Source organism: Tiliqua scincoides, chromosome 2 (genome assembly GCF_035046505.1).
Source record: "Tiliqua scincoides isolate rTilSci1 chromosome 2, rTilSci1.hap2, whole genome shotgun sequence".
NCBI classification, from domain to species: Eukaryota; Metazoa; Chordata; class Lepidosauria; order Squamata; family Scincidae; genus Tiliqua; species Tiliqua scincoides.
Genome location: NC_089822.1, coordinates 185,926,653 through 185,954,588, shown reverse-complemented (window position 1 = coordinate 185,954,588; position 27,936 = coordinate 185,926,653). Strand labels below are relative to the sequence as shown.

General features: G+C 43.1%; 1 protein-coding gene across 5 annotated transcripts in view; it reads left to right on the top strand.

The window, feature by feature from the left end:
• FSTL4 (follistatin like 4) overlaps nt 1-27,936 on the top strand; it is a 491,509-nt gene that overhangs the window by 283,852 nt on the left and 179,721 nt on the right. For all 5 annotated transcript variants that reach the window (XM_066617279.1, XM_066617277.1, XM_066617278.1 and 2 more), the window contains one exon: nt 2,089-2,209. In XM_066617279.1, the coding sequence (XP_066473376.1) occupies nt 2,089-2,209 (121 nt within the window). The remainder of the gene's footprint in view (nt 1-2,088; nt 2,210-27,936) is intronic.

The window sequence follows — 27,936 nt, the reverse complement described above, 5'->3', positions numbered from 1 at the left end:
GAAAGAAAAAGATAAGGTGAGTGTAGAATTTAGCCCTGGGAGAATTGCCAACATATATGTTTCAATTAATGTCAAACAATTCTTTTTGGTGAGAGGATGCCCTTGGCAATAAGGATGCGAAGGTCAATTTTTGTCCTTTTAGTTTTTGATCCAATCCAGTTTTAGTCACTGGAAAAACTTGATTGAAAAGTGCCCCCACAAGCTTATCCCTACTAAGTATCAGACAAACTTCTGAGCTGTGAGTATACGACCTTATTAACAGTTGTGGTAATTGGAATGTTATTTCCATTTAAAACTTTAATGCATTTGTAGAGTCAGTTTTATAAATCTACAGAATACAGAGCTGCTAAAGTGGTTTCTTTCCTGGCATTAAATCAAAGGAGCTTGTCACTATTATGAGAAGTTAATCAATTTTCAATACAAAAGTAGACAAAGGAAAATTTCCATCTTTAAAAGATGGATTCTGGAAGTTGTGCTTGATCTCGCTTTTATTGAGCATTTTTATATGGTAGGTGAAGGAAATGCTTTTTGGAAATGCTTTTTTTAGCATTATTACCTGAAATTGTCATCAGTGAAATGAACCAAGTCTGGAATTATAAACAAAACAAAATGCCATTGAACTATACTAGGAAATGAAGGCCCAGGTGGCTAGAAAGTATATAAGTATTTCACCAGTATTTTTTGTTATGTTGTTTCATAGGATGACTATAGAATCCTTGTTGTATGTAGAGTAACTGTTTATTCTTGGTGAATCTTTAACGTATTTGTAAACTGATGGTCTATTTCAAAAAGTATACAAAGCAGCATACAATAAATTAGGTGTTTCTGTTCCATATACTACCATTTTTTGATATTGTAATTATGGCTTTTTTCTAATGTGCAATACTATTATTGTGTTGTGTTGTGTTGTGTTGTATTGTATATTCTACGATCTTCTGTAATACATGATGAGTAGAACAAGTAAAGTTATTTAATCGGGTACAAAATCTGCTATAATATTTCTCTGTGTTGTACTGCCTCACAATATACCTTGTTATACAACCTTGTTATACATGGATTTTTTTATACACAGATTTGTCTCAAATCTGGCCACTGCAAATGAGAAGGAATGTGCTGATCCCTGGAGAAGGGGAAAAATGCATCCCTTTAAAATGACAGTTTAAAAAAAACTGCTTTTCTTACTGTTGTAGAGAGACAATCATGCAAGTGATCATTCCATTCTTCAGCTGAGCCAGGCAAAGGCAGGGGGTCCTTTGCATTTCTAATTGCTGACTGCCTCTCTGCCACACTAAGAAAAGCTGTTTTTAAACCACAATTGTAAAGGGACGCACTTTTTAATTTTTTAAAACTGCTTTTATTTAACACATTTTATAGTATCAGCAGGGAGTCCCAGAATCAAACCTCAACAAGTGGGAAACCCTGGCATCTGAGCGGCCTGCTTGGAGGCAGGCTGTGCAGCATGGCCTTTCCCAGTTTGAAGAGACACTTGGCCAACAGTCTGAGGCAAAGAGGCAAAGAAGGAAGGCCCATAGCCAGGGAGACAGACCAGGGACAGACTGCACTTGCTCCTGGTGTGGAAGGGATTGTCACTCCCAGATTGGCCTTTTCAGCCACACTAGACGCTGTGCCAGAACCACCTTTCAGAGCGCGATACCATAGTTTTTCGAGACTGAAGGTTGCCAATATAATATATAATATATAGACATTGAGGCACAGCCTTATTCCATTAGGAGCAAGAAACCTGGAAGTGCGTCTTTTACTCTATTTTCCCACTGTTTTTTTTAACCCACTGATTTTTTTAATCTGTGGATAATGAAGTACAATACTGTACTGAAGCATGTACTGCCTTCCAGCCAGCTCATCGCATCCAAGGCAGCTTTTGATGCCCTCAAACAATGTATTAAAACAATGCCAACCAAAATCAACAAGCCAGGCTGCATTGATATAAAAGTATCATTCTAGTCTATAAATACCAAACATATGATTATTATGTCCATTATTCCCCCTTCCCTGACCTAAATATTCAGTTTTTTATTTAAAAATCTGGTCATAATATCAGTTGTTTCACTTCTGTCTTCTCGTCAACAGCTGATGAAAAGAGAAGATCTAGAAGATGATTTCTTGGATTGTACACCAGAAGATCTTCTCCGGTTTGATGATTACAACAATGATGGTTACCTAACCCTTCAAGAACTCTACACTGCATTCCGTAAGTGCCACTATCGCTGTGCATATTTCTAAAGTGGGTGATTGTGGACTTCATGGGAACAAGGAGAAGGCTCCCTTCTCCTTACCTAAAAATATTGAAGGGGTCTGCATGACCCCTTATGCTTTCCTTATACTTCCCAGATAGAGGTTTAGTACACATGTGCACCCTGCTGCCATTAGGAAGTATCTTCAACAACTGGGGGCAATCTGCAGCACAGGCACTGAGTGTGGGGGTTAATTGTGTTTGCCAAACAAAGTGAGCTCAGCCAATAAAAGAAGCTGCAAATTAGTGAGCAAAGCCAATACAGAAGAAGCTTTGCTTCCAGCACAAAAGACCATGTGAATGCATGATGGGAAGCAGAACTTGGCTCCAGAGACAGTGCCAGTAATTGGCTTGTGAGTGAGAGAAACTAGCAATCATTCCTCCTATGAATTTTCTGTGGTTCCTGTGCTTGATCTTGTCTTATTTTTGGAATGCCTAATGTAATTTTGAAAACATGCCTTTTTGAGTTTAATTGTTCTTACAGAATCAAAGGGGGAAATGGTTATTCTAGTTTGCCTTCATTTTTGACACTGTGATTATGTTTTGTTTCTTAGAGGATAAGCCTCAATTTATACCTAAAGTGAAAATATGGGAGTGATGTTGGCATAAATGGTGAAAGAACTTTGGATTTTTCCCTCACCTGATAAATCAGCTTCTGTTAGAAATCTGTGGAACAGCTGTCAGTGAAAGATTGTTTTAGTAATGACTTTGTTTTGGATTACTTTGGATTGCTGAATTATTGTTTCATTCTTGGAGGTAGCATGATGTAGGCCTCTGCATAATGTGTGTGAAGAATGTTTATTAGTGTTTATATTTAATTTCCCTTTTCTTATCTATGAGAGTTTCATTAAAGTAATCTTGAGAACATTTGGATTGTTTTAACATTGAGAAGAATGAGATAGTGGTCTTATTTTCTTCTCTGCCAGAGAATTGCTATCTAAAATTGGAACTCTTTACCTGTTCCAATTATAATCCCTTTACCAATATCTTCAACTGATACAAGTTGTTCCTGCATGAAACTCTTTACTTGTCTGTTCTCTTGCTATGTCCTGAAATACAGGCACTTCTATGAAGTAACCGCTTTTGTTTAGGAACATACCTGTTAACATTTGATTCTCTAAAATGATCTGTGTGACCAAAACTAATGAAGATGCTGATTCTTGGAAAGACACAGGTTGCCCCTTCCTGCCCATTATGATCCAAAACCAAACACCATCCATGGCTCATAATATCCTGCTGAAAGTCCTTTGTACTACCACGGCCATTGGTCCCCTCTCTTCCCTGGCCCCCTACTTACATTTCCATGGTTCTTGGCAGGCACGCTGAATTTACTGGAGACTCTGTTCTGCCTCCGTTCTTCCTTCTGAACCTATTTGTTGTCTTTAAAAGGGGAAACTGAGTAATATTAGCAAATCCTTTCAATCTTGATAAACTGTTATGATTTTCATCTTCTGTCAATGTATTCTGAAGTATTCAAACCTTAAAATTTCAGTTCTACAAATCTCGTAAAGTGATTATGTCAGTAGCAATAATTGGCAGGGCCACAGCTAGAATGTTTGTTTTTTTCTAGTGTTATATAGGTGGAACCTGTTTATCCATGGATTTTACATCTGCATATCTGGCTTCCCCAGGCCTTAGAATGCCTTAAAAGGCATAAAAATGTCACTTCCAGTTTACCTCAGGAAACTGGAAGTTGTGTTTTCTTTTCAGCTCTGCAGGCCATTCTTAAACCCGCAAAGGCCGCAGGTGGCATGCACACGGCGTCTGCAGGCTTCAGAAAGCCCTTCCAAGTGCTTAAGGGGCCAAAAAAGCAGATTTCCTTATCTGCAGTTTTCAGTATCTGTGGGGTCCAGGAATGGATCCCCTGTAAATACCGAGGACCCACCTGTATTTTGAAATTCAGGTTCAAATCCCTGAAGCTTCCTAGATGACATTGGGCCAGTTACTATTGCTCAGCTGCACCTACCTCACAGGGTTGTTGTGAGGAGAAAATGAGAGAAGGAACTGTGTACACCACCCTAAGTTCCTTGAAGCTTATATAAAATGTGAAAAATAATTATAATGGTGAATTTCAAAATGGGATACTTGGCTATGAACTCTCTGAGCTCAGAATGTTTGGGTCCATCATGAGCTCAGTCAATAGACATATAATTCAGACAGGTCCTGTAATGGGCTAATCCCTTCCCAAGCAAATCTATTCTTGGAAGGGAAGGAAAGCAGTGTCAGCAAGGGCTGGTTGGTGGCACCAGAGAACCTGCATGTTTGATGATTCCTCAACATGCTCAGTATCATTCATTACTGTTGGGATTCACAGGAGCTGAAATTTCCAATGCCTCCTTGTTGAACACAGTGGAAAGTCTCATGCCACTGCATTCTAAGGATCAAGGACTCTACTGAACATGCTTAACAGTATCCAGGTCTTGTGGGGGAGGTCGTTATTTGGTTGGAAACAGAGGGTATGGCACATAACGGATAGATGCAATCTCTTATGGGCTTGATCTTTTTGTCAAAACACCATATTTTTTGAGTTATTTGAGAAAGTTTATAAAAATTATGTAATTAAAGTAATTATGAAACAATCCAAACACAGTTCAGCTATCACTACTAGAGATGTAGGGCCCAGTCCTATCCAGTTTTCCAGTGCTGGTACAGCCATGCCAGTGTAATGTGCAGTGCATCCTTTCGTGGGGAGACAGTCACAGAGGCCCCCTCAGGTAAGGAAACATTTATTCTCTTACCTCTGAACTGCATTGCGACTGCACCAGTGTTGGAAAGTTGGATAGGATTGGCCCGTAGACTTACAGGAAGCCTAGTCTGAAAATACAGAATCACACAGTTACTCTAGATATAATTGTAATTCTATATGCAACTCAAGAGTCTAGTTTTGAAAATCTTGTGTCCCTGTTTAGTTCTACATCTTCATACTAGATTGCAATGATTTGTGGCAGCTCCCCAGTAGACCTATGCAGACCACCCTTGGAATAATCCTGATTGACCACTGGGGAGTGAAGGAAAAGTGTCCACAGAGATACTTCCTCCTGCCTCCTCTCCCCAGAAGCCAATGAGACTGCAAATGAGACTCCCCAGAAGTGATGAGACTGCTCTTGGGGAACAGGCAATGAAGGAGGGGGAGGAATTGCTCCCACTAGTCAACCAAATCTGTTTACCCAGTCACCTCTTAGCCCACCCAGTGCCTAGTAAGATGGGGTAAGCAATGCAGGAGTTCTAGAACCTAGGCCAAAAGGTAAGACTAGCTTCTGGGCCCTGGTGTGTGCATAATAATAATAATAATAATAATAATAACAGGTATTTATATACCACCTTTCTTGGTCTTTATTCAAGACTTTATTCAAGGCGGTTTACATAGGCAGGCTTTATTAAATCCCTTATTAAATAGGGATTTTTTACAATTTCAAAGAAGGTTCTTTCTTTCAAGAACCACTACATTCAAGGTGTTTCATTCCGATCTGGCTTCACATTCTGGCCTCCATCCTCCCACGCTCATAGCAGATGGAATAGCTCGGCTTCAGCTTGTCAGCTGCTTCAAGGTCGCACGGTGCCGGTGGCCTCGAACTGGCAACCTTGTGGATGTTATCTTCAGGCAGACGGAGGCTCTACCCTCTAGACCAGACCTCCTGCCTGGTCCATAACCTGGCTTTGCCCCAATCTGCCCATGGTCCAGCCCACCCTGGCTAGAAATATTTCCAACAAAATATTGAAAATATAAATACAATTTTAAATGATGGAAAGCAATTTTGTGTTACAAGATTTGGGCACTTTCTTTCTCTCTGATCTCTGGAACTTAAAACTAAAGTGAACGTTTTATTTTTTTAACTAGGTTTTACATGAGGAGTGAGATTTTGTTTCAGTTTTCCATGCCATCATGGACACTTGAAAAAGATATTTTGAAACGGCATTTGACCTTCTTATCTTATTACTTTTTGTCTTTAAGTGCAAACAAAAATAAAGACATGCACTTCTGTTTCAATGTTCCCGTTTGAAATATTAAAAAAGGAAAAGATCAGGGGAAAATTGTTGAGCTCGTCTATCACAATGAATATGTTTGGTATCACAGATGCACTTAATTCATTGCATCCTATCTGGAGTAATAGATATGTAATAAAACATCAAGCCTTGTGCATTAAGAAGGCTGTAAAGTGAATTAACCTTGCCATAAAGCCTTGACGTGAAGTTACTGGGGAACATATTTGGATCAATGCATTTTCAAAGTCACAGGAAATATAAGTTAAATTCCAACAGGCCTTTGAATGTGTTTATGGTTCATTGATTTTTAAATAGGCAATGAATCTGAGCCAAGTGCAAGGAATTATAGAGAGACCAAAATTAGTAAGAGGGTCTCAGAATTATCGGTCATTAAACACATACTGAACTGTAGTCCATTGTCAAGTGAATACAGGTTATATTCCAGCATAACCATTGAAGGTCTTTTCTGAGCAGCTTCCTCGTCATTAATTCCAGTGTCCAAGCAGCTGACCAGAATTCATTTTATGGTGGCCAGAATACAGCGCAGAAAGCATAATATTATATTGGTTGCCACAGGAAAGGCCCAGGTCAGTGCCTTTTGCAGGCAGTGCCATAATGGTCTATGATCTGAGTGCAGTAAGGACCCAAACAGTTTTTGGTTGGTTTGTAACTGCTGTTAAGTTCAACAAGGTTTGTGGTGAGCTTTGAAGTACCCATTGGGCATGTTATTGGAAGCTCTATTTAAGCTCTTATCAAATTAAGACAGATTTTACCCACTCACTTGACACATGAAGGCCAGTGCTGTGCCCAGGTTGCATTTTGCCTGTCACAACTCGTGTGTGTGATCAGCCATGGCGAAAAACCCCTGCTATGCTGGAACCTGGTGGTGGGGAGGGGGGGGAAAGTGTAAGGTACTGCACCATTACTTTTCCCTCCCCTCTTTCTCCTTGATGCATAGAGCACATCAAATGCCCTAACTCCTGTGAATTTTCTTCCCCTGTCCATGTCTTACTGTTTCTATCTTCCTCCCTCTCCTGTGGTGGTGGTGATGAGTGTGCTTCTTTCAGTGACTTGTCATCTCCCTTTCCCACCACCTCATTCTCAGCTCTGCATTTTCAAAATGGAACAGGAAACACTGTGTCACCACTCTACCCCTTGCTGGTTCTGGTCCCTGGTCCTGCTATCTGTGTTTTCTGTGGCTGGCAGGTGGGGTGGGAGGGAAAAGCCTGCCTGGTGGCTGAGGTGAGTTTGCTGCTGCTGGATAAAGGCAAAGCAATTCAGGGAGATGGTGATAACTCCCGCCAATGTGCCACTGGAGCTTAACAGCCTGACCCTGCTTGTGATCCCCATCATGTGATGGGGATGGAACTGTGATTCAAACCTCAACTAATTCAGTGAAAGAGTCTGCTAATGTAGCTTGTACTACTCAAGGCTGTGTATTTATGTTTTTATTTTCTTTCACAAATGTTTTTTCAAGGTACTGTGTTGTTAGTAGGAATGATCAAATGGTATCCTTTTCGAGGGTACCTTTTGTAACTTCAGTTAGCATGACAGTGGGCCCACTTTTTTTCCCCCAACAGCTACTTTTATTTTGGGAATCTGCTTAATTCCCATGACTGACAGGACATTCCTTTCAGTAAGATTTCATCTCCCGATGTTCGTCTTGTGCATGCACCTTTAGTTTTCTCTTCCCTGCTTTGTGTTACTGATTTCTTTATTAGTGCAGAGCAAACTGCCTTTTACTGCAGTGGCATTTCTGAGGCAGGCATGGACCAGGGGAGCATTATCACTCCTCAGACCTGCCCAAGATTAACCGGTTTGAATGTTGGCAAGCGTTTTGGAAATACGATTGCTCAGCATGCTTTGCAATCTAATTATTGCCGTAGCTCAGTGACATCACCAAATCAGAATCGAGTTTACTCTCTCCCGAAATTGTTACATTAGACCTCTTCTAGCAGGCAGTGCATCTGTGTAGTGCACCAGATCAAAGGAAGTATGAAGATGACCTTGGGGATTTGATGGGCTGTACTCTCCAATTTGTCAGTCTGCCTTTAGGTTTTAAAAAATGTCTATAACTATTCTGTAACTGATTAGGGCTGCAAGTTGGTTAGACTTTCCCCAATGAAAGCATTTTTCTGTTTCTGTTTGAGTGTGAATGGCTGCAAGGTTACAATTGTGGAGGCAAGCTGAGTTTTAGGAATGCATATGTTTCAGTGTCTGTTCAATGCTATAATGCAAACCTAATCAATAAATGACAACTGAGGACATCAGGATAGTTTAAAAACAAATGCTGCTTGGCAACGTTAGTGAATTCTACTGGTAGCCTTCATATTTAATTTAGCAGAAGTTGGTTTTCAACAGCTTGTAAGTGGCCAATAACAAGTAAAAATTGCCTTCGGACAACCAGGTGGGGAAGCATTTATAAATAGAAATTATAGAATGGATTATTTTTTTTCGCCAATAGCAAGAAAAATTGCCTCCGGACAACCAGGTGTGGAAATATTTATAAATAGAAATTATAGAATGGATTATATTTTTCCCCAGTCTGTAGATGTACAGAAATTACTTAGATTGCTATGCATGGACAAATAGGCTAGCAAGAATATTTGTGATCTAGGAACTTTAATGAAGTTACTTGCAAGCTAGATCAAAATCTAAAAAGTATGAATTGTTAACATTTGCACACAAAGTGGGCTTATGGAACTTGAAAACAGGTTGGTGTCTCTATTCCAAATATATTTTACTTTTCCCTTTCTTAAGGATAGTTTGTTCTCCTTGGCCTAGGTATACAATTCTTTTATTTTTCTGAAAGTGTTTTCTTCTCTGAATGCTTGTTTGGCTGAATGCTTTGATTTTTCTTGATCCTACATAAATATCATATCAATGGAGTAGGGAGGGCATAGGGCATGACAAACACATTGTGAGCATTTTTTATCCTGATTACTGACTTGCTGAACTCAACAATGATGACTCAGCTACAGATCATTAACAAATAATTGTATTATCTTCAGATTCTTACATCCCAGTATTTATTTATTTATTTGTAGTATTTTTATCCCACCTTTCTCCCACCCTGAAGGGAAGTCAAGGCGGTTAACATAAAACCATTAAAATTCAGTTAAAACAAAATTAAAAACATAAAAACCTACAAACAATTAAGGGCGCAATCCTATCCTGCGCTGGAACAGGCAAGTCAAGAGGCTTGCGCTGTATTCAGCGCAGGATAGGAGCCAAAAGCGGCTCAGCCAGAGGCAAGGGGGAATATTTCCCCTTACCTCCGGGTAAGGACCACTGGCCCCTATGGGTCTCCTTGGACTTGTGCCACCTCTTGAGGTCATCTTTTTGGCGACCTCTTGAGGTGGCACATGTCCAAGGAAAGCGGAGCGGCTTGAAGCCGCTCTATTCTCCCCAGGAATGGGGGTTGGGATCCAGCATAACTGGTGGATCCTAGCCCTGGCTCCCGCTCCTCGCCTGCCTGCTCCTGGGGCTGCCCACTGCCCGCCTTCCCCCTGCCTAGGAACGCCTCTCTCCTGCCTCTTCCCCACCTACCTCAGAGCCTTGTATTGGTGCAGCCAGGCCAATGCAAGGCACTTGGAGGAAGCTGGCGGGGAGGCTTGCATCGGCCTCCACAGGCCGGCGCTTCTCTGAGCACTGGCCCAGAGAGGTGCAATCGTGCCTGATGGCATGTTTGCAACCCTCCTGGGCCGGCACAAGGGACTTGCGTCGGCCCAAGTCAAGGGCTGAATTGTGCCCTAAAACATTAATCAGTGTGTTCATTCATATATGACCATTCTGTCACTTGAATCTGAGTGTCATTACAAGAGATATTTGTTTCCAGTGAGTAAGATAGGATTACAGCCTAACTGAACACAGTGGGCTTACTTTTGAGTAAAGTAAATAACCGTTTCAAACATATCTGCTCATTACCCAATGACTAGAGGCAGTCTAAAATGGTTTTATTCTTTTTGGTGATGTTGGTGTTGTTCAAAAATAAAAATAGGTGAAAGTGGTGTTATGTGTTTTTATTACAAATTAACATTGTAATCAATTTTAAAGCATTTTTGTTAGGTGTAATCGCTGTCATATCAGTGGCATATTCAGGTGTGCCCCCTTATCCATGGGGGTTCCCTTCTAGAACCTTGTACTGATAGCTGAAATCACAGATATGGGTGAGCACCCATCTCCACGGTCTGGACCCTCCGGACGGCTTCTGAGCTCAGCAGAGCCCACAGACATCCATCCACGATTTCTACCGGGCTCAGTCTGAGCTCAGCAGCTCAAAACACTTGACTTGTGGTTTCACAGAGGAAACAGGAGGTGGTGTTTTTAATGCCTTATAAGGCATAGGACATAGGATAATATAGGATGTCTGTCAGCGAAATCTGTAAATTGTTTCCATTAAAGGCCATTGAGTTTGAGGTGACATGAAGGGAGAGGTGTGTTGGTTGTTTCACACATGCAAGTCATTGCTTCATGTTGCGGTTATCAAGTGATGAATGCACATGTGTGAATCAACGCTTAGAAGCATGCTGACATAGCAGTAATCTCATAGTTTTGTGCAAACAATGAATTAATAGAATTATGAAATGCTATGGATAAACTACTGCATGGAATGTTCCTAATTAATTGGCGTGGAAGCAATCTAGTGATCTGAAAAGCCCATAACTCAGTTAAGTTGGACTTTAAATATGCTCACGTAACTGCTTTTGCATAGATTTTTTGGAATGAAATCTGACTGGAGGTCATTAAAATTAAACAAGTCACTTCTGGCTTTACCTTTATGTTGTTCTCTAATGAGGGGAGGAAGGAAGAAGTTGGCAGATGTGATCTGGCTGGGGAAAAAATACTATCTTCTAGTGCTATATAATTTAATCAATGTGGGCAGGTCAATTAGCAATACAAATGTGTCAAAGGGAAGGAAAACATGTATTCAATCACAATGATTCTGTCTTGTCAACACAGTGTGAATTAATAACATGTCATTAACATTGAACTTAAAGTCTCTGTAAATTACAGCTCAGTGCTCATTAGCGTCCTCCAAAATGACATTCATTTACAACAACTTGGCTCAGTGTTGCATCAGGCTTCAGGACAGGTCTTCCAAAGTGTACAGCCTTTCTAGAGGAAAGTCCAATAGAAAACTGCAATACATTTTGTAAAACTTTTAATGTTACCTCCTGCTGACTGGGCAAAGAGGAACCTTTTTAAAGTGGTGCCCTCTTATATTTAGTAGGAGGAGCAACTGCTCCTCTTCATTCCATCATGGCATCTTTTCCAGGGGCTGCTGTTGGTGTGTCTTTTGCACCTCTTGTTAGATTGGGCTTCTTTCGCAGAAAAGAAATTCTTTCGTTCTTTCGTTCTTTCACTATGTAAACCAGTTGTGTGCCTGCCATAGAGCTCCCTGAGGCAAATGCCCCAGGCTCCGGCTGCTAGGACCCCGCCGATGTCTCTGAGGCTCCCGATGGGGGTGGAAACTGTGCTTCCGGTTTGCTGGAAGCACAGTTTATAGTACCGGGGAACCTCACAGGGGTTTCCCCGGTGTGGGAGGGTTGTGCAAGGCTCTGTGAGCCTCTGATGAATGGGGGGGTGGATTTCTGCACAGCAGGGCGGCGATAGCCGACGGGGGGCGCCATCGCGGAGCTTTGCCCCAGGTGCAGGGCTGTGGAGGTCCACGGCTGATGTAAACCACTTTGTGAACTACTTTTGTTGAGAAGCAGTATATAAATATTTGCCATGGGAGACTTAACTGCCAGGTCAAATAAATGCAGGGGGTGTGATTTGTGTCAGGACCCTGCACCTGATATTTGCCAAAAGTAAGTGAATCATCCTTGGGCCGAACATGTTAATGTGACATGCAGTTCTGCCCAAAACCTCATATTACTTTATAACTCACAATAACTTTCCCAGTCTCTTCTGTGGATACTTTCAAAAATGATTCCCTGGAGTTTTACATGTTGCCATTTTAGATCTTTAATATCAGGTGTGTTGCAGCTGCATAGTGATATTTTGAAATGTCTGTGGAAAACAGCCGTTATGTACACTGCTATCATAAGAAAGAAATTACAGTCCTTGGAATACTGACACTGAAGTGATGCTGGGCAGATCAGCTTTTGTTTTCTTATTGTGAAATCAATCCAACAGAGGCATTATGAATGAGCAGTGGCTATGCAGGATCAGTTTCCACAGCCTTAATGCAGAAGGAGCAAAACAAAAGGCTTATATGTGCCATTTGAAAGCTATGGGCTTAGACAGGCCTGAAATCCAAGTCGGACAAAATTACTAGCAGCTCTATATTTTAAAAAAAAACTATAAATAAAAAATAAAAACCTGTACAACCAGATACAACAAAGGGGAAATAAACTGCTTCTGTTCAGTTTTTGGATACTGAGCAGGAATCCAAATACATTCCAATACAGGAATCCAATACATTCTACACAAAACTGGGACTTGCAAAATGTTTTTAAATCCATTATATAGAATATGAAATAGATGTATCCCAGAGGACACACAATACTTTAGGCTGTAGTTGTAGCTCTGTCAAGTTTTTAGAGGAGCATGAGAATACACTCTGGGTAGGACTGCTTTGGAGAACCTCTGGTCCCAGCTAATGTTGGGCAAACTCTCCTTGGCTTGATTTGGAATCAACTCATTATTTGCTCTCTTGCTGTGCATTTATTTTATTTGGGGCAGGACACCTCATCTGTTTTCTGGGTGTTGTCCCCCAAGTCATAATATGGGTTCAAGTATGTTGGTGGTGCTATCAGCAATTTACTGTTCCGAAAAAACTATGCACAGGTATCAGAAATTGGTCTCTGATTTTATATTCTAGCATTCTGTATAGCAGGATTTCAAAGTGTGCTCTTAGTAGCCTTGGTCCCTGATACCCCTTCAGAAGCTACATGGACATGCCATAAGACAGGGGTGCTCAATAGGTGGATCGCGATCTACCGGTAGATCGCGAGGCAAAATGAGTAGATCGCGGAGTGCCGACCCCCCCCTTCAGGTGCCTCTGGGAGGAAACGCCGGGAGTAAGGCCCATTGTACTCAGTGGGGCTTACTCCCAGGTAAGTGTGGCTAGGATTGCAGCCTCACAGCCTAATCCTAGGCATGTCTACTCAGGAGTAAGTCCTGTTATACTCAGTGGGGCTCAAGGTACACCAACATACATTGTACACATAAATGTTATATGTTATGATGGCACAAACATTGTTAAAAAAACTCTGGTAGATCTCCGGGCCTTGCTGGGTTTCAAAGTAGCTCTCAAGCCAAAAAAAGTGTGAGCACCCCTGCCATAAGAGGTTGCCATCTACTCAGTACTGAGTCAATCTGTGCATGTGCCAGCACTCTGGGGCTCTCTGAGACTCAGCACCTTCACTGAGGGGACTCCCTGATACTTCCTGATAGGAGTGTAAAGGGCTCTGCAGATTGAAAAGTTTGAGAGCCCCTGTTATATATTAACAATGCCTAACATGTGTATAGTGGTTTCTGAGCTAAGTCTCGCATTCCCTGATTTGATTCACCTTGGGTGCCTGTGGATACCATTGCAATTGCAATGCATTCTGGGATGAGAAAGGAACCTACGCGCAACCAAGAAGCAGATCCTTCAGTCCTAAAAACAGCTGTTGAGGCTTGGAAATGGCCACAAAAATTGGAATCCCAATTTTGGCACACGTTTTAAAAAAGCCATTTCAATTCAGTCTCTGGTATCCATGGATACCAGGGTCCAAGTGTATGTGTTATCTTGATGTTACAACATCCCTGTAAAATCCCTTACAACAACCCTGTAAGGTAAGCAAATATTATCCCCATATTGCAGCTAGGAAGTGAGACTGAGATGGGTTGGCTTGTTTGTAACTACCTAATGAGTTCATGGCAGAGACAAAACTTGAACAGGAGAAGTTTTAATCCACAGCTTGGTCTTCCTGGTCATTATGCTAAGGCACTATTACCAAGAAAGAACCATAATAAATGTGCAGGTATGAGGAACTATTTATTTTCTTGTCAGCTGTTTCCAAGAGACAAAACCAGCACTACTGATTTTAATCAACACAATAGCAATACTGTATTCAAATACCTTCCCTCAGGAGCTTTGGTTAGAGTGCCTTCCTGAAGCATGACCCATGTGTATTTGCACACACGTGTGGCGGGCATGTATACTAAACGACCAGATAGGTAATCTTTTTCTTCCTCTCTCTCTCTCTCTCTCCAAATATGCGTATTCTTTTCATTCATATTCATTCATATTTATTCTGTATTTGGTTTCATGTGTACTCATTAGTTATCTTTTCATATATATCTATTTTGGTAATAAGTTGTTACAAACACACCTCTCAGTTGGAAAGATCAAAAGCTCTTCTTGATCCTAGTCATCAGGAAGTGCTGTGCTTGACGTTGGTTCCTTTTCTAACCATGGACTCAACAGGATAAAATTATTGTGGTCCAAAAGTATCGGCTATTTGCATGCAATGCCTCACCCTTCCTGCTTTATCACCACAGTATGTGGCCTTCTTTTCTGCTGCTGCAGCTTTTGGTGCCCAAGTAGAAAATAATTCATTAGTTTACCAACATTGATTTGTTTCTCCTGTGAGCTATGCTGTAGCTAAACTTCAAACATGCCATCGCAAGCAAGGGAGTTTCAGTCCCCCACATCAGAGTGAGGCAATGTTGAAAGAGGATACTTAAGACTCCTCAGGGAAGAGTTGAAGTTTCCTTCAAAGTGACTGAAGCAATTGCCTTTGAGCTACGCTTGCCTCCAAAATATATTCTGCAACAGTATTATTTAACAGACTGTTTATTTGATGCTTCCCAGAAGAATGAATTAGAAGCAATTTAGTGTGATAACCCAATACTCAGTTGGGAGAAAAAATTCTCCAACAAACTTAAACATATGAGAGCCTGGCAAATTGCTTCAAATGCACTTGACTCCAGTGCTGTTTGAAACTCTACTGTGATATTTTGTTAATTTGGTCTTTTATCCATGTATAATCCTTGATGCAGCATGAAGGCATAAGAGCTGCTATCCCGTGATTAAACACACGCACGTGTCTTGGATAAAAATGTTGAAGAGGAAGCAGGAAAGAAAATAATCTCTAGTGTCATATTCCTTAGACCTGTTTCCATCTCACCTCTATGCGTGAACTCCAATATCAAAGCTAAATACCCCTTTGATTGCCCCGCAGAAGAGCGTTTCGTTTTCTGCTACAGTATGAAATATGAAAGCAGGCAGATATGCATTCTGGGAGAATTCTTAAGTGCAAAAAGCATTTTGGCTGCACACAGATATTCTGGAGGAATTTTTTCCTCTTGGGGGTTTGCAGTACAGCTGGGATGACTTCTGGGATGATTTCATTCCATAGGATCTGTGCAGCACAAGAGATTGGATTAGTTAACCCAAATTATTTTGTGGTCTATAATTTTGCAACTTTGGTCCATAAATAGAAATTTCTTACTTTACTCCATTGTAAACTTGCAGAGGGTATCATTTATCATCTCGACCTAATATGTGCAATATTAATCAATGCCCAGGAAATATGCTGTACCTATGGAATTATAGAACTCATTTGTCATTATTAGCTATTTTGTTGTATTTTGTAGAAAAAACAGGATGTTTCTTCTCTGTCTGACAATGTGAAATTTATTCTGCACTGCATGGAAAACATATTTCAACATACCAAAGCACCCTATAACTCACAACCAAAGCATGGTTGTACAATTGGTTGTACTTTCAAGAGGAAGAATTAACACATCTCCTGAGGTCCTTTGGGGTAATATAATAGAAATTAATGTTTGGTGTACTTTGACAAGGCACAATTCAAACAATCCCGCATGGCAGTGCTTTGCTGCAAGTGGTATATTCCCACTGGAGCCAAAGGTAGGGGAAGTGCCTTCTATGCTCACTAAGCTCCATGTAGCATATTAAGTGGTGGTGATATGTGTGGCTAGTACCAATGAGAGTGCATAGAAACTCAAATGTATCATTGTCTAATCCTACTAACTCCCCTCGCCGTTTATGCAGGTATGCCAATTGAATGCCTGCTGCATCCTAGCGTGGTGGGGCAGTTGAAGAGGTCTCCTCAGGGCAAGTTAACTATTGTTCACTTGTACTGGAGAAAGCCTCTGTGTTTCCAAAGGGTCCCTTTGTCCTGCATCAGCTATTTTGCTGGTGCAGAACTGAGAAGTGTAAGAGCGACTGAAAAGGAGAGGGAGAGGTAAAGGATTTGGCTGCATGTGAGTGCTGCCAAACCCATCCTCTCCTTCCCTCATTCTACCTTCCTCCCCTTCTTACTCCATCCCTCTTACTCCCACCCCCCACTGCCAACTCCATGACACTGGCAGACATAGTCAGCTTCATTGGTCAGCATGCCACACCACCCGTGATTGTGCTGGCAGCCTTCCTTTGCTTACTGGAGGAAGTGACATTCCACCAGCATCTTCCCCCTACCACTTGCAGAATGTGAGTTCCATTGCCGGGTCAGCCCAATACGATTGAACTGTAAGTAACCTTTCAGGCTGTTCAGAGAGAGAAATTGTGAGTGACTTTCAAAAACATTTGAGTCATTAACTACAAAGCAAACCCTGAAAGATTTTTGCAGTTTGCTGGAATTAGCTCTAATTTGTGGCATTTTGAAGACTTTCATCAAATGAGACTAGCACTAAGGTGGGGCTCAGGATCCGCTGGAATTGAGCTCCGCTGGTCCCGCCCCCTCCTGCCCCACTCCTCCCCACGCCATGCCTCCTCCCCACCCTCCCCCACCCCAGAACACCTCCCCTGCCTCCCCCTGCCCCCATTCACTTCCCCATTGCCTGGCAGTACTGGCGAGCCAACGGGTGGCGGTCCATGGGCCCAGTGCCAGAGCTGGCCCAGTGAGGGCTTGCACTGGGCTAGTTCTGACAATGGCCCCGAAGTAATGGTTGCAGACCTGCCTTACAGCACATTTGTGACAGTGCATGCCAGCGGTAAACTGACACACAGGGCTCTGAATCGGGCCCTAAATCTCCCATAAATTATATTCCCCTGCAACATGAATATACAACAGAATATTGGACATGTGCCAGGCACACTCTCCGTTTGGTTTGGCTGCTGACATCTGTTAACAGCTCTGTCTGACACCCAGTGCAAACTTTAGAGGGCATTGTATCATGGGTCCATATGCAATAAACACAGACCAATTAGCATCCACGTCTCCAGTTTATTCCATCAGTTAAAACGACACACACACAATTGCTCACTCCCAGATACTCCTTCTTTCACTTAACCTCTTCATACACAACAGAGGGCATTCTGGAATCCACTACCCCTGAATTCACAGCAGATATAAGAGGGATTTTGCAGCAGACAAATCAATATGGGAAGGATTCCCTTGGACTTGGAAGTTTAGTGGACATTATCTTATACCACTGTTTCCCAACCTTGGGGTTGAAACCCCCCAGGACAGGCATGTGCATTTTCAGTTGGGATGCTTAGCCCCTTAAGTAGAGACCTGAACAAGGACCCGTAGGCGCTGTTAGTACGGCACTTCTAGGTTTCGCAGCTGCCGCCAAATGCATGTGAATAAAAAATGGTACCATACTAACTGTGCCTACAACAGCCATTTTCAACCTTTTTCAGCTTGTGGCACACTGACAAGGCACTAAAATTGTCAAGGCACACTACCAGTTTTTTACTTACATTAAATTATGTATTATTTCCCCAGGAAATATTCCTGGGGAAGGGGGTGGGGTGGGGGAGAAGAGGAGAGAGAAGGGCCAATTGCCTTCTTGTGTATTTGAGAAAAAAGAATGCAACCAAAAGCCAAGGCCTGTGCATGCCTGCTCAGAAGTAAGCCCCATTATAGTCAATGGGGCTTACTCCCAGGTAAGTGTAGATAGGATTGTGGCCCAGTGCCCTTCCTCTAAAAGCCCCAAAGTGCAGGGAGGGTCACTTTGGGGAGTTGCAGGCAAACTGGCAAGGGAAAGGGACTTTCAGGGACCCTGAAACCTGAGGTTGGGGGCCTCAGCAGACTCACTCACTATGTACCTGCTTGCGTGCTCCTGGGTCCCTCTTCTCACTCACTCCGCAGCTCCCACCTCCTGGGTCCTCTTGTTGGCCAATCAGCATGCAGGCAGGCAACAACCTCCTTATGCCCAACCCTATGCATGTCTACTCAGAAGTAAGCCCCATAGTAGCCAACGGGGCTTATTCCCAGGAAAGTGAGGATCAGATTGCAGCCTGAGTAATGCTCAGTAGCAGGAGCAAGCTCCAAGCGGACTCTTCAGCTGCTGCGTGAGATGCAAAGCAGCCACAACCAGCCCCTTCCTTGGCTGCTCCCTTGCTTGTACTGCCTGCCGCAGGAGGCTCAAAGCAGCCACTTCTCCTGCACACGGGCATGCAGCTGCTGCCCGCCTCCTCTGATCCTGCGGCACACCTGAGGCAGCCTCGTGGCTCACCAGTGTGCCGCATCACAACGGTTGAAAACCGCTGGCCTACAAGGTTCCAGTCAGGTCACCACCCTCTTTAAAGGGGTAGCTCATCCCCACGGAAGGGTGGTGCACGTCCATCCACTAGGCAAGGCCAAGGGGTGAAGTTTTGGACTGCCCTGGCTTGGGTACGATGCAGAAGAAGGTGCGCTACTGCGGTGTGAACACCCGTCTCCCTTCAGGTACCCTCAGGGGTTGCTGGTATGCACTGGTCCTGAAGGGGTTGGATGGCTGGCCTGGAGCCCTGGTATGTAGTGGGCATGCCCTGGTATGCAGGGGCATGTTGCCTCTGGAGCACTGTGCTGGGGTTCGGCGTTGGCCCCTGCCACTCTTCTGGGGGCTTTGGGGTCAGTCCGGCTGACCTCTGGAGGTACCCTTTTGCAGCAACTTGCCAGCTGCTGTGGCTGCTGCTGCTAGTAGGAGGGTAGCCCTGGCAGGAAGCTTCCCTGAGGCTGGGTGTCCTGGAGCTGCTCCCTGGGGTTACTGAGAAGGGAAGTTGGGTGCCCATCTCCAGGGAGAAGGTAGCTCCCTCAGGCAGCGCTTGCAAGCTCGCATTTTGCTCTTGCCTCCCTTCCTTCCTGGGAGCCCCAGGAGGCACAACCTCCTGCCTCTGCTGCCAGGCTCCTAATGAGTGCAGCAGCAATCTTGTCTGGCTCCGCCTCTTCTGGGCTCTCGCTACGGCCGAGATGTCACAAGATCTCAGCCCTCAGCGTAAACTGGCCGAGTCCTCCTGTGGCTGTGCAGGGATGCAGCTCAGCTGCGAGGTTGCTCCAGTGGCTGGTGCCTCGCCTGTTGGGCAAGCAGGCAGGGCATACGATGGGGGCCACCTCCCCCCCATCGCCTACCAGCCTGGGTCTCACTCGCCCCATGGGCCTCGCTGTCCCTCCCTGCTGGCTGCCTCTGCTCCTGCCACTTTCTTGACCCCAGGGTAAGTGCCTGGGTGACAGTTGGGAACCACTGTATTTTACCAATAGAAGTTGGCCGAATGAAAACCACTGCTTTATATTTTTTGTGCTAATTTATAACCAAACCAGCAGACATTGCTAAAATTCCTCTAATTCAACATCTTTCTTTTGTGAAAAAAGCTGTTGGCTGGTCATAAAATGGGAAAAGAGATGCAACTGAAAGAGACGACCATCTGCCAATCTGTTCTAACATATGATGCCATGTTTCTAAAGCCAGTTCTTAAATCCTAGCCAGCATATTTTCCATCTGAATGCACAATTGTGTATCTCTTATGTTCAGGCAGCCTGACAAACACAGTTATAAAAAGACTGATATTTTTAAGCCCTACCCTGATTATGTACCTTTTACTGTAACAAGAGGACTGACACATCCATGCAATATTTGCTATAACATTATTTGAAACATAGTTGTGTTTTTTTTGGTGGGGGGGGGAGTGATAAAGCAACTTTTAGACTTCAGATGAATTATTCACAGAAGGGGGAAAAACCTTTTTGTTGTCATTCACTTTCCGTGCAATCCTTTGCATGCCTACTGAGAAATAAGCTTTGCTGAGTTTAATAGGTCTTGCTCCTAGGTACATGTGTATAGGAGTGTTTCTCAACATTTGTCTCCAGTGTACCACTTCACATTTGAACTTTCACCAGAAGTAATGGTGATGACATAATCACCAGTTATTTCTGGGTTGGGAGACCAGATGCAACACAACACCAGTAAGAGGCTCAGGGTGGACAGGAGGGCCACCCTGAGCGTGGAAAAGCATGCTTTGGAGCTCTGCCCACTGAGTTGAGCCTCCTACTACTGTCTGTTGTGTCGTGTTCCTGGTCTTGCTGCTGGGCAAGTATCACTGGTGGTACCCATACCACTGGTTGAGAAACATTGGTTTATAGCAGGAGTGTCCAAAGTTTTTGGCAGGAGGGCCATATCAGCTCTCTGACACTGTGTCGGGGGCCAGGGAAAAAAAGAATTCATTTACATTTAAAATTTAAATAAATTTACATGAATTTACATAAATGAATATATTAAAGATGAACTTATATGAATGAATGAAGGTCTTGCAATAGCTCAAGGCCCATAAAAGGCCTTGCACAAAGCAAGGCTGGCCTTTCCTTTGCTGCCACTACTGCATCAGAGACATGAAACAGCAAGCAGTGGAGGTAGCCCTCATCCCACAGCTCACGCGAGAAGTCAAACAGTCAGCCTCACGCTGAGATCAGTTGTGTCGGGCCAGAGCGGGCTCCAACAAATCTCAGGAGGGCCAGAGGCTCATTGGAGACTGGGGGCTCCCTGAGGGCCACATTGAGAGGCCTCGAGGGCCGCAAGTGGCCCCAGGGCCGGGGTTTGGGCACCCGGTTTATAGTAATGGCCCAATTCTATCCCCCATGTTTATGTTATGCAGCTGTGCAATGGTGGGGCGGAATGGATCTGACTGTCCAGAAGAAATAAGTAAAAATATTTTTTACTTACTGTTCCATAGGTTGCCTGATTGTCAATGGGCCTCCTCAGACCTATACCAGCTATTTAGTTAGAGCAAATCCAAGGAGCTTTTGGGCTCATGTTGGGACAGGGATAGGATCTTGGCAAGATCCACTCCCTGCCTGCCTGCTCCTCCCTCAAATTGCCCACAAAGCATCCCTGCTGCCATTGTACCTGCTCTGGTGTCGTGTCCGCAATCCACTGGCAGGAATGCAGAAACTCCATTCATTTGCACTGGTAGGTCTGGAGCACATGACAGTGGTGCATCTTTTGCTTCACCATAACAAGATTTTTGATAGTGGATAGCAAGATCTGCTGCTGTACGCCCTGCATAGGATTGGGCAACTCAATTCATCAGCTAAAATAATTTGTTGGAAAAAGACTGGTCACTTTCAGAAATCATGGCAAGCATGAGATCAACGTCTTAAGTACTACACAATTACAATCACAAGTATTGCTAGAGTGTGAAGTACTTTAGTCAACTAAGTTTTAAATAATAAACAGGGGAAAGGACAGAGGAAGACCCTGCTACTTAACAAAACATAGAAGGAAGCTCCCAGGCAAAAACCTGACAATAGGGAAGAGGTGTGCAAATTGAATTGGAATGTATAACAACTGTAGCAACCTGCCATGAGGGAGAAAAAAAGAATGAGATCATAGAGTTTAATCTTATAACTTTCACCCCTGTGCATTACTGTAGCTTCACTGGGTTTCCGCCTTATATGAAGTACAGAACAATTAAGAATGGACTTAAACAGGCCGTACTTGTAATTATTTAATTAGTTAACTAGTGTAATGTGTTTCATTTATTTAGTTGGAGCCCAACCTTCAAATGGTATTAAAGAACAGTTTGAAGAATTTTGAACTGTTTTGCATATGCAGATCTGATTTCTCTTTAGCTCAAGGAGAGTTTCTGCTTCATGTGGCACAAGTATACTTTATTCAGTGATGAATACATTCAACATGTTTCTAACATACATACAGAGGGTGAATTGGATTCAATTATCCACGGATCGGGTCTGCACCCTCCTCGCACACGCTCCTTCTGGAGGCGAGGTGAGCTCCACTCCCTTCACCCCGGAGGTGATGTTTTTAATGCCTCGTCGTTTCCGGTTTCTCTGTGAAACTGGAAGTTGCGTTATTTCTATTACCAAGCTCAGTCTGAACCCAGCAGAGGCTGCAGACGGACATCCATGGCCTCTGCTGAGCTCAGACGACCTTCCAGAGTGTGGGGGGGGGGACAGGCATTCCCCGTATCCATGGTTTCAGATAACCACGAGGGGTTCCAGAACAGAACCCCCCACAGATATGGGGGCACGCCTGTGCTGAATTGTAATTTTATAACATTTATTGAAAGTGCGGTATGGCTAGGTTTAGAAAAGAGAATTTCTGCAGTTTTTCCCTGTGATATTTTGTTCATCTTCCTGAGGCTATTGATCTAAAAAGTTTGACAGAGGAAAAAAATCCTTGCCCTGGAAATCTAGATTCTATCTACTACTGAGCCTTGAGCAATCTGCAGAGTGGAAATGCAAAAGTTTAATTGCTGTTATAGTTTTGATTGTCTATTTTATCTCTATTACCACAAAAGTTGAGACTGGTAGAAGGAAAAGTGTTTATGTCCAGTAAAAAGAGAGTCCTTGTGCTCCTGTTCTTGGATCTCCATGGCATCTAACAAGGCTAACGTTCTGGAGGGAAAAGGTCAGTTCTTTGGAAATTTATACACTCATTTGCAAGTATTGTTCTGCATGCAAGTACAGTGTAATTGCACATAGAGTTCTGGTGAATGAGCATCCATCTGAGCAGCTGGTTGTTGAGCTGGGCAATGGCACAACAGTAATTGCCTTTTCCGATAGGAACACCTGCAGTTCTCTTTCACTCTCTGGATGATGGCACGTCCTTGCATCTACCTATTTTGATCTACGACTAATGATCTGATTACTGCATATTTTCCAAAGGCTGGCATGTCCTCTACTCACATGCGCATTCCAAGGGTGCTTTTTTATTTCCCTTTCTGTGCTCTTTATTGACTCATTGAGAGCAAGGATGTGTGTTGCAAAAAGAAAACATGATACAGAAAAGTTTTCATGAAGAAGGATGTTGTGAGTATAAGATAAGGGTGAAGTAAGAAACAAATTATGCAAAGCTACAAACTGATGGAGGTGTAGTAATAATGAAAAAATTGTTGTTATGAGAAGTTGCCATAGCAAGTTTTGGGCTTGTGTTGGTCATCCTTCATGCCCAAAGGGAGATTAGAAGGTTCTGCTTCTAGCTTGCAACAAATTGTCCAGCTGTATCTGAATTCAACAATTGGGGGTTTGTGCAAACTAATCGTCATTCTCAAAATGAAATCTGCAACTAGGATCCAAATATGCCAGGATGCTTAGAGCGATGGCAGTGGCATTTTTTCTGCCAGCATCATGACTGTGGAGAATCATCCAGTGGTGCTGTTCCAGGTAGTGTAGGGTGTGTTCCTTCTGCCCCTCTATAAGGAGAACAACTCAGTGGTCCACTTTGACCGGTTTTCTAGACACTTTGCAGATAAAATCATATATGTCATGATTTGGGTTCCACCTTAAGAGTTTCAGTGGATGTCCCCTTTGTACCTGTTAATCCCATTATTATGGTTTCTTTTCAGCTTCTCAGCAGCCTGAGGATGTGGATGGGTCATCTGGAGTGTAAGACCAGCTGCTTGTCTGCTTGACCCTTGCCCAGCATGGCTTATTATCTGTTTCATCTGTTGTGAGGGGAACTGTCTGAGTGACTGGGTAGGGCAATTAATTCTTAGTTGAGGGAGGGGGTACTACTGGCAGCCATAAAATTGGCAGTGGTTCACTCGCTCCTGAAGAAGCCCTCCTTTGACTCTTCTATGTAAGAGAACTATTGGCCAGTCTCTAATCTCCCATTTCTGGGCAAGATGATCAAGCAGGTGCTAGCAATCCAACTCTAGAGTCTCCTGGATGAAAATGATTATCTGATAATCCCTTCCAATCTGGTTTCAGACATGGTTTTGTCATCCTGCCTATCTGTTGGTCATGCTGGACCTCTCAGCAGCTTTTGACAGCATTGACCAGAAGGTGTCCTTCTGGTGCAACTGTCTGGATTGGAGTTGTCTCCATAGTGGCACTATAACTGTGGAATTCCCTCCCAATTGAATTAAGAATCAAATCCTCTCTATTAACCTTCCAGCAGGCACTTAAAACTTTTTGGTTCATATTATGTTCACTTCTTGATTACAGTTGGCCCCTGAGTCTGCAGACTTGCTTTCTGTGATCCACAAATTCCCCTGTCATGCTCTTTAAAAAGGGAAAGAGGGGGGACCCGGGAAACTATAGGCCAGTTAGCCTAACATCTATACCGGGTAAGATGGTGGAATGCCTAATCAAAGAATCTCAAAACACATAGATGAACAAGCCTTGCTGAGGGAGAATCAGCATGGCTTCTGTAAGGGTAAGTCTTGCCTCACAAACCTTTTAGAATTCTTTGAAAAGGTCAACAGGCATGTGGATGCGGGAGAACCCGTGGACATTATTTATCTGGACTTTCAGAAGGCGTTTGACATGGTCCCTCACCAAAGGCTACTGAAAAAACTCCACAGTCAGGGAATTAGAGGACAGGTCCTCTCATGGATTGAGAACTGGTTGAAGGCCAGGAAGCAGAGAGTGGGTGTCAAAGGGGAATTTTCACAGTGGAGAAAGGTGAAAAGCGGTGTGCCCCAAGGATCTGTCCTGGGACCGGTGCTCTTCAACCACTTCATAAATGACTTGCAGGGTTGAGCAGTGAGGTGGCTAAGTTTGCAGACAACACCAAACTTTTCCAAGTGGTGAAGACCAGAAGTGATTGTGATGAGCTCCAGAAGGATCTCTCCAGACTGGCAGAATGGGCAGCAAAATGGCAGGTGCATTTCAATGTCAGTAAAGTGTAAAGTCATGCACATTGGAGCAAAAAATCAAAACTTCACATATAGGCTGATGGGTTCTGATCTGTCTGTGACAGATCAAGAGAGATCTTGGGGTGGTGGTGGACAAGTCGATGAAATTTCCTCACTCGAGAGGTTCGATAGAAAGAGGAAATAACTGATAGTCCCTTTTATTGGATAGGTGATAAAAAGACCATTTATGTCTCATTTTTGCTCTTTGTTCTTAGATATTAATGGGAACACAGTTATGGTTCATAAGTTGCCTGCAAGGAATAGTTAAATCTTTCTTGTATGGGGATTGTTTGATACAACTATGTTCATTTGTTTCCTGGGTATATTTTTTGTTGCCATGAGCATTAAGAGATTGTCATCCTGACTTGCAAGTGATTTCAGCATAGCCTAGACTGCACCCCAGATATTTAAACTTACAACTTTGGTTAGTACCGGAAAATCTTACCTACCAAAAATGCAGCATCCTTTGATTTAAAGTCCAAGCTTTTGAAAAAAACCCAAAAACTATTTCCATGGCTAGGAAGCATCACTGCCAACGGGAGGGGGGAAGCGAGGGGAGGACACCTTCCTTTATGCCTGAACATGAACCAGTGGATATGGTCTTGCAGTTTTTCTCCATCACTTCTTTCTTGAAAGGCAGGATAGAAATAGGATTTTTTAAAGAGTGATTTTTGTAATGATACTTATAGCCCAATCCTATTCAGAATTGGTATGTTGGAGACAGGGCCTTATGACAATAGAAAAGTTTTCCACTGTTGTAAAATGGCTGCTGACAGAGTTCGCAGCAATCAGTTGGCAGCCATTTTACAAGCACTGCTGCATCAGACAGCAGCACTCCAGCTCTACCACCATTGGTATTTACCCCATTGGACCCACCTGATCAGGTAAAGCAATGGTGGAGGTAAGGGGTGGGCAGGGAGGAATGGTGGCAAGTGGGTGGTGGGAGGAGATGTGCACTGTTACTGCTGGGTACATTGGATCCTATCCCCTCTTTTTCAAGCCTCCCACCCTTTTCTTCTCCTCAGACTTGCAACAGCTACAGAGCTAGTACAGGTCTGAGGAAACCCATTGCTGAGTGGAAGGCTTATGGAGGGATAAGTGGAAATACCATGGCAGGACTTCCCTGTGCAGTTCTGTCAGGTCAAAACGAGTCCATTTCACAACAGGCAGCTTTTTGCATGAGAATTTATGCTAGGAAGATTGGTTTTTTGTCTTGGTCTCAGAATTAACATGCTATCTTTGCATATAACTTATGCAGAGTTGTTTGCCAAGTAGCAATAGGACTTGGTTGCTTAAAAAAATGTTTTGTTATCAGGTGCGTGTATGGAGTCTGCATTTTGTACAAGAAATTTGTAAACATTTGCTCTTTACACTCTCACATAACACCAGAACCAGGGGACATCCACTAAAATTGAGTGTTGGGAGAGTTAGAACAGACAAAAGAAAATATTTCTTTACTCAGCGTATGGTCGGTCTGTGGAACTCCTTGCCACTGGATGTGGTGATAGCGTCTAGCCTGGATGCCTTTAAAGGGGAATTGGACAGGTTTCTGGAGGAGAGATCCATTATGGGGTACAAGCCATGATGTGTATGTGCAACCTCCTGATTTTAGAAATGGGTTATGACAGAGTGCCAGATGCAAGGGAGGGCACCAGGATGCAGGTCTCTTGTTATCTGGTGTGCTCCCTGGGGCATTTGGTGGGCCTTTGTGAGATACAGGAAGCTGGACTAGATGGGCCTATGGCCTGATCCAGTGGGGCTGTTCTTATGTTCTTATGTTCTTAAATTGATGAAATTTTATTACAAGTCTACTTTTCATACAAGAACCTTCTCAAGATCAGTCCCTTACCCCAAATACCCAATTGTGGCAAGACAGAGAACCTGATGGTCTTTTCCAGGAAAGGCTTTCTAAAGAGCTGACACTCAGAGACTCCTGGACTTTGTACCACTTTGTCATATTTCTAATAGTGTTAGGGCAGAGAGCAGGCTTTTTGAGGCTGATCTTGGGGCTCAGGCAAGTTCATTTGGGAGACTTGTTTGCATTACATAATAATCACTGCCTAGGAAATGTAACATATGGTGCCCATACTACACTTTATAGTCAAGTATGTATACCCAAATGAAATGTGTTTTGTCTACAGAGTTGTGTGTCTACATTCAATTTCACTTTCTTCATCTTTTTGGAATTCACCTCCACATTCCTTCATTGCCATTCTGAACTGACATTAATCATATTTATTTTGCCCTCATGTGCCTAGCCAAAGTCTATCACTTAGGAACATGCTCTCTGAGTGTATGGAAAGTTTAAACATGGTGATATAGCACATAAACCTATTTGTAAGGTGCCAGAACAATTGGTTTTACTCATCTGGGCTGCCCAAGTTTCCTTTGTACTAATGATTAAAAGAAGATAAAATCATGCCTTCTATTATCAACCTTCACAGTTCATGTTGTGGTATGTGGGGATTATAGTCCTTGTTAACAATGAAAGAAGCCTGCACACTGCCAGCTCAGTTCTTGCTACTGGCTCCAAATGTACCTGCTAATCTCTGTGCTCCAAAAATAAACTGTAAAAGATAGAATCATGCCTAAGAGAATAGACTGAGATGGTATAAGTAATGTTCGATATTATTTTTCCATGATGAGAAAAGAATTAGCAAGAACATCAGCCACACTGGGAATTACAAATTGTTCTGTATAAATATTCAGGCTTTTTGCAGCTAAATCTTGCAATCAGCACTGTAGGAAGCTGCTGTTCAGATGCAGCCTAGGGGCTGAATGAAATGTTTGGTTCAAATGGATGGCTGCTGGAAAATGCTTCCACGTTTCAGTCCTTCATGTAAAAGTCATAGTATTTGTAAACAATTTACCACGTTCT